General features: G+C 42.3%; 1 protein-coding gene across 1 annotated transcript; it reads right to left on the minus strand.

Moving 5' to 3' along the window:
• Positions 1-3: 3 nt before the first annotated feature.
• Positions 4-1,590, minus strand: LOC125194933 (bifunctional endo-1,4-beta-xylanase XylA-like). The gene is made up of 3 exons (XM_048093146.1): positions 1,463-1,590; positions 493-1,321; positions 4-42 (listed from the first exon to the last, which is right to left on the minus strand). Exons 1-3 carry the CDS (start codon positions 1,588-1,590, stop codon positions 4-6), a joined length of 996 nt encoding a protein of 331 aa, XP_047949103.1.
• Between the last annotated feature and the right edge of the window lie 5,989 nt (positions 1,591-7,579).

Below are 7,579 nucleotides of genomic sequence, written 5' to 3' on the forward strand. Positions count from 1 at the left end.
GTCCTATCTGCTAGCTGGATCACGACCTTGGTAGCAACCATCCTTACCACGGAGTTAACTTAACATAGATTGAAAGTGGTAAAACATTTATTGATGCCTCTAGATCACACATGGCATGCTCAACCTTGTTGATATCCCCTAAAGAAATGGGTAAATGTAAACATACCAAAGGTCGGTGCATTTCCTAGACATCCTTCTTTCTAAGTATCACAAATGGCATTATACGGTTTCTCCAATCACAATCTTCCCATCCAGCTTGGTTTTCCCTCTGCAATAAACTCCTTGATGAACTTACTGAAGGTGGGCATTTTCAAGTGCTTGCAAGAATGGCAAGTTGATTTCCAACTTGCTCAAAATCTCCATGAGATCCTCTGTATCATCCTTTTTCTTCTTCGCCTCCCCTCGATATGGAAATGATTTTGCTCGCTTTATTGCATTTGTGGAAGTCTCAGCCTGGGTTTCATCAACTGCTTTGTTTCCTTCCCTACTTACTTCCTCAGGTTCGGGGTCTAGGAAGAACGGGTCCCTTGGTCGAGGTAGAGATCCCCCTAAATCTTCCTTCTGGAGGTCTCTCTGAACAATGATCTCCCTCGGTTCAGCGCCTCCCTCTTGCTGTTTCTGACTCTGTTTCCCTTCTTTAACTTGCATAGGCACTTCCTCATCAGTTTCCAACGTCGGCCCTTCGTAACCCCGCCCGGATCTCAAGGTGATTTGACTAATGTTTGCTCGGTCTGGCGGTTTGACGGTAGCAGGAAGTTTGCCTTCATTCCCTTGCATCTCATTCAAGGAAACTGCGATCTGGGAAAGTTGTTTTGCCATCATGTCCATGGCGGCTTTTTGCTCTGACTGAGCATCTTGCAACTTGTGCACCATGTCATTGTGGGAATGTAGGTTACCTTGCATGAACTGTTGTGAATTTACCAGATCATGAACCATGTCATCCAAACTCCGTTGTGGTCTGAAGTTGGATTGACCAAAATTTTGTCCTTGACCTTGGTTCTGTCGAAAATTTCCTTGATGATTGTTGTATTGGTTACTCGACCCTTGATTATTGTACTGGCCACCAGACCCTTGATTTCCTTGGTGGTTCTGTTGGGAATTCTGAAAGTTGCCTTGGTTATTCCTTTGGTGAGGTGGCACATAGGAGTTTCCTGGGTTGTTTTGATTTTTGTTCCCCCAATTAGCTTGGTCTTGATTCCTGTATCCCAGCTGCAATTGTCCTTCATGACCTCTCCCTGACCAGTTGGACTGCCTCTCCGGAGGGTGTGCAAAATTCGTGAGCTGCAAAGGAGGTGGCTGGCTTTGATCATGGTCAGTCCATCTAAAGTTTGGGTGAGTCCTCCATGGAGCGTCCCTCTGTCTTCCTTGATTCCAACTTCCATCGGGATTCCAACTTCCCATCGAATTTGCTTGAGCTTGGCACTCCCCTTCGCAGGGCTGACTGTAGTATGGTTGCAGTTGCCTTTCCTCTTGACCAGGGGATTTCTCATTTTCCACTAGAGCATGCGGATTGTATTTCACGATCGCATTTAGCAAGGCCTTTTCCAGTTTATCGATCCTATCTTCCACCTTCTTGTCTTCTTGATCCATCACTGCATTAGCTGATCCTCTCCTCAATATGCTTCGCGGGTTATCATAGGCCTTCTTTGCCTCAATTAATCTCCCCAGCGTTTCCCTGGCTTCACTTGCTTTGTTCTTAGTAAAATTTCCCCCGCTCGAGGAGTTCATCAAGTCCTTTGATTCAGGGTTTGCACCCTCATAGAACAAATAGTAAGTCTCCGCTTCTATCATCCTGTGGTTTGGACAAGCATCCAGCAGCCCCTTGAAGCGGGACCAATAAGAACTTAGAGACTCATCGTATTCTTGTTTGCACTCCTGAATCTCCTTCTTCAAGGCATCCGTCTTGTTAGATGGAAAAAGTAATCCAAAAATTCCAGTTTAAAATCTTTCCACGTGTTGATCGAGTCCGGTGGAAGCCTCAGCAGCCAAGTGTTCGCCTCCCCTTTGAGAGCAAACGGAATTGCTCGAAGACGGTAGTCCTCTTCTGTTGCCTCATTGAGTCGCTTCTGAATGCTGCATAGTTTACTGAACTCGTTCAAAAATTCATAAGGGCATTCGTTCCTACGCCCAGAGAAGGTAGGTAGAACTCCAAGTACATTCGTCTTGATGTCGATCGACCTCCGTCGTGGGTTCGAGACTATAGCATGAGCGGGTTCACCATCAAGATGTGCGGTGAGTGACCCTATTTTCGGATCGGGGTCTAGTAGATGAGCCATATCTGGGTCCTTCTCCTCCTCGGTCTCGGAATGCTCTGGTTCGGTTGATGTCCCTGGGTTCTCCTCTGTCGATGAATTCCACTCCTTTTCACTCTCTGACTCGAACGGGAATGGATCTTCCGTTCTCAATCCTGATCTAGTAGTGATGGTAGATGTAGATTCCTTGATTCGCCACTCGTACTGGCCACTCCCTGATCCAGATGAGCTTGCCCAACTTCCAGATTGGAAGCCCGCTTTCATAAACTGTCAGGGAGAAAGAAAATAACAAAAATTAAAATATTTACACCAAATCCTTAATTAAAATAACAACAAATGCCATCCATACCCGGCAATGGCGCCACTTGAAAAAGGTCGTGTGAGATGCTTTGCGTTATGCGCTATTCAAATACGGAAATAGCAGGTTCCCTAGATCCAGCAAGTCCACTAGATCACTCGGTCTAGGAACTCGTGGGTCGCAAGGAATCCGGGTCGTCGGACATACAAAACACTTTCCTTTTCAAAAACCCTCAACCACTTTACTAAACCTAGTATAGGGAAGTAGGGATCGATCCCACAGAGAAGGATGCGTAATACTTATGTTCAAGGATTTGGGAGTGTTTTTGGTGTTGGCTGCTGCCACGCATTTTCTTGGGTTGAGGAAAATAAAAATTAACTTGACTTGGGAACCTTAAAAAAAACTTAACCTAACAGCTAGACCTAGGAAATAATCGACGGTGGGGACCACGTCTAAAAAAGCAAGGTACGACTGAAAAGTTGGCAGAATAACTAACTCTCGTACTAACTGACAGTGACATCGTCTTCTACAACCAAATTTGCATAAAACTTCTTAAGAAAAACAACATGAGCAAAACAAAAACAGAGCTACTAACTTGAAATCAAATCTATGCATAATAAACGAAAAAGTTAACAGATCTGCATACCCTAGACGAAGTAAAATAGAAACCAAGAGGAAATAAAATAAATCTATCGAACTACTGTCTTTTCACACGCCAAATCCGACCTCAGACGCTAAATCCACTCCGGATCCAAGCGTCCGACATGAACTCCAAACAGAAAAAACTCTCCATCACGTCAGATTTTAAAAGTAAGAACTCCGAATACTCAAACAACCAAAGATCTGTCACCAACTTCCACATCAAACACCTCAACATCAAAATAAACAGAGATCGACATAGCAATTGAAGAATTAAGCTAACAGCAGAGAGATCTATGCAAAATGACTTGAAATTAAACAGCTAAACGCAGATCCATGAACGGTAAAGCAGTTAACATCATCAACATCAAGGTTGACTCCCAAAAGTGAAGTTCGACGGTGGAAACTAGCAAAAACAACTGAAATTAAAAGTAATTGTATCTTCGCCCTCACTAGGACGGTGTTGCCAAGCACGAAATCTTACAGAAAGTACCCTCCCGATCACAATTACCCCAGATCCATTCCCAAGTGTGTGTGTAAAATGTATGAGCTAAGAAGAGTGAAAAACTGTGTGTTTCTTGCGTTGCATGCTCTTCTCTATTTATAGGCGTTTTAGTGGGCCCAACGAGGTATAGATAATGACTTTGTTGCCCTCAGCTGTAGACTCCTTTATCACGCCAATTTCCTCGTAAATCCTGCTCATTTCGTTCCATTCTCTCGCTAGACCATCTCCTTCATTACTTCCTTGATCTAGCGATTTTCTTCACACACCTGGCTTAGGAAACGTGTTAGACCCAGCAAATTATAACGTTTTTCGCACATTACCGATGCATGAAATTAGCCTTATCAGGCGGCACAACCATTATGCAACTTTATTTTGTGTGTGAAGTGGAGAGAGTGAAGTAAGAGAGAGAGGGAATAAAGTAGAGAGAATGGTGTTTCCATTTTCAGCAATGGGTCATCTTGGTTGGGACAAACCAAAAAGGAAAGTGGGTCATCTTCAATAGAACGGAGGGAATATCATTTTTGGCAAGTGGATCTCATATTCCATTAACTCACTTCACTCATGTTTTATTATAAAACCTATATAAAAAAGTAGGACTCACCTTCCACTAACTTTTTCTATCACTTTATTTTATAAAGTCAAACAATTTCTTAAAATGCGACTCGGTAATAATGGGATATCTATTCGCAGACGGAGGGAATAAAAATTACATAATTTAAAACCTAAAAATTAAAATTGCATAATTTAAATCCTAAAACTTAAAAGCTTACATAAATTAAATCCTAAAAATTAAAAATTGCATAATTTAAATCCCGAAAATTGAAAACTACTGCGGCGGCTGCAGCGGTAGTGGTAGTATGACCGGTATACCCAATTAACTTTGGAGTGATTCAATTATCTGGTTATGCACAACTTGTTGCGGATTCATACGGCTAGTATTAGTGTTGATTGTGTGGTCAAATATCTTAATAAAATCATAGGATTAGGAGGCGCGGAGTAGGTGGAGCTCGGGAGTCGCTTGGGTTTGTACTGGTCTGCGGCTAGCTTCCGCAACTTCGTCCTAAGTGGACGACGTCGCAAACTGGTTCTAGAACCACTCGCACCGACATCAAAACCATCCAAATTAGCTCCAACAAGCTAGCTTGCGACCTCGATCGTTTGGAGGTGGAACCCGAGGAGGAATCAGTTCCACTCTGCCCACTTATCTAAATGGAGAACCTCCTTCCAAGTATTGACATGCTTGAAGGCTCTATTGGTGTCAGTTTGAAAGAGAAGCATGGTCGTGGTTCGCTCGATTCGCTACCGATTTGTCTCATTTCATTGTTGGAGAGGCCGCCAATCTTTTGGATATTATCACTTGCTCGTCTGAAATGCATGCAAAGTATCTTTATATTGCGTTTAACTGTTCCACCTGAATGCTTAGCGTTGTAGAGCTCAGCGACCCGTTCCCAAAACTTCTTCCCAGTTTGGTTTGTTTCCACGACCAAATCTTCTGAAGTGGCAACTTACGCCTCGAATAATTTATCTGTCTCATCCGGGAAGTACGGATTGCAGAAATTGAACTCTGAATCATCGTCCGGTTGAGCGTTGAGTTGGGACAGCAACTAAGTTAGGTCATAGTTGGCCATTAGTTTGACCGTCCACTTGAGGAGAAAAAACAAAAGGACGAAATTTGGGTTCAAGCAAGAAAAAAAGAAAAGAAAAATGCCTAGGAACAAAATAGAGCCCCAGGGTCGTCAGGTTTGCACCATGTGAGCCGCTGGTATGGGTTATCTCATTCAGAAGAAATCCAATAGGCCATTCAGAAGAAATCCAATAGGCCACAAGAAAAGCCAAATTCAACAGAAGACTCCCAACGGGTCGTTGCAGTTTGCTAGAAAATACGTGAACTTGATCCATATTCACTGTAAAATATGTAGAATTGAATAGGAATGGAGAAACCTCCATGGAAGGAGGAAGAAGAAAACCGTCGATTGTGAGAGAGGAGAGAAAAGGGGAATTTGTTTATTGACTACATTTTGTAAAGTGTCATTTACAATAGATTGCCTTATATAGGCTGAGAAATAAATGCTAATCTAAAACCTAATTACATTTTATTCTCTAATTCTAATAGCCTCCCTTAAGATGGAAGCAAACAATTGCTAGCATCTTGACAAGAACATCAAACTACAAAAGAAGCATCAAAATAAATGCTAATCTAAAACCTAATTACATTTTATTCTCTGAAAGTACGGAATTGTTGTTGTGTTCACGGTGTGCACAGAAGGAAATAAACAGGTTCCCCTGGTCCAGCAAATCCACTAAATCACGCGGTCTAGGAACTCGTTGGTCGTAGGAAATCCTGGTCGTCGGACACACAGAGCACTCTTTCAAAAACCCTCAACCACTTTACTAAACCTAGTATAGGGAAGTAGGGATCGATCCCACAGAGAAGGATGCGTAATAATCATGTTCAAGGATTTGGGCTTGTTTTTGGTGTTGGCTGCTGCCACGCATTTTTCTTGGGTTGAGGAAAACAAAATAAACTTGACTTGGGAATTTTTAAAACGGCTACGCTAACAACTAGACCTAGGCAAAGCAACAAAGAAAACTATGCAAGGAAAATTAACCGCACAATCGCTAGATCTAAAGAAAAACTACTCTGATTACCTAGACCTGGGAAACAAACTGACTGTGGGGACCATGACTGAAATGGCAGAGTACGGTCGAAAAGCTGGCAGAATAACTAACTCGGGTACTAACTAACAGCGACATCATCTTCTTCAACCAAATTGCGTAAAAACTCATAAGAAAAACAACATGAACAAAATCAGAGCAGAGCAAGCTAAATCTAAATCAAATTGATGCATAACAACGAAGAACTAAACGGATCTACAGATGCTAGACGAAGTAAAACAGGAAACAAGAAGAAAACTCAAATCCATCCAACAACTCCCCTTTCTCACTTTGAATCCAACCTCAGACGCTAAATCCACTCCAGATCCAAGCGTCCGACGCAAACTCCAACCAACAGAAACACTTCATCACTTCAGATTCAAACAACAACCTCCAATAAATCAACAAACCACAGATCTATCACCAAATTCCCAGATCGAGTACCACAACATCAAAAAAAAAACAGAGATCGACATAAAACTTGTTAAAATAAACTCTCAGCAGCAAGATCTACGTAAATCAACTTGAAATATCACAAATAAACGCAAACCAACAGAAGCGAAAGGATAACAAGTAACATCAACAGCCAAGTCGACTCCCAAAAGTGAAGTTCGACCGCAAAAGTGCAAAAACAACTGAAATTTAAAGAGATTGTATCTTCGCCCACTCGCGGACGGTGTTGCACTGAAACTTTCTAACGAAATGAACCCCTTCGTGACCCAAACTACCCCAGATCTCCCATTCCCAAGTGTGTGTTATGTGTGTGAGCTAAAAAAGTGAAAAAGTGATAGATAGATGTCCATTGTGCGTTGCATGCTCTTCTATTTATAGGCGTTGGAGTGGGGCCCAACGAGGTATAGATAGACTTTGTTGCCCTCAGCCACTGACTCCCTCCGTCACGCCTTCTTTTCCTTTGAATTCTGCTCACTTCACTTCATTCCTTTGCTAGACCGTTTCCTTCAGCATTCTCTCGATCTAGCGATTTTATCACACACCTGGCTTAGGAAACATGTTAGACCCAGCAAATTGTAACGCTTTTCACCATATAACCGATGCATGAAATTAGCCTTATCATTCTCTAAAGAGAAAAACATCTTGATCCTCATCGCAATAGGCTGCTCAACCAAACACTAATTGAGAAACTTCTCATATAGTCAAAACACACCTCCTAACATACTTCAAACAAGAGCTCGGCTTCCACTGCGATGGAAACAACCAATTTTCTTTTCA

This window comes from Salvia hispanica, chromosome 6, assembly GCF_023119035.1.
Source record: "Salvia hispanica cultivar TCC Black 2014 chromosome 6, UniMelb_Shisp_WGS_1.0, whole genome shotgun sequence".
In the NCBI taxonomy this organism is placed as follows: Eukaryota; Viridiplantae; Streptophyta; class Magnoliopsida; order Lamiales; family Lamiaceae; genus Salvia; species Salvia hispanica.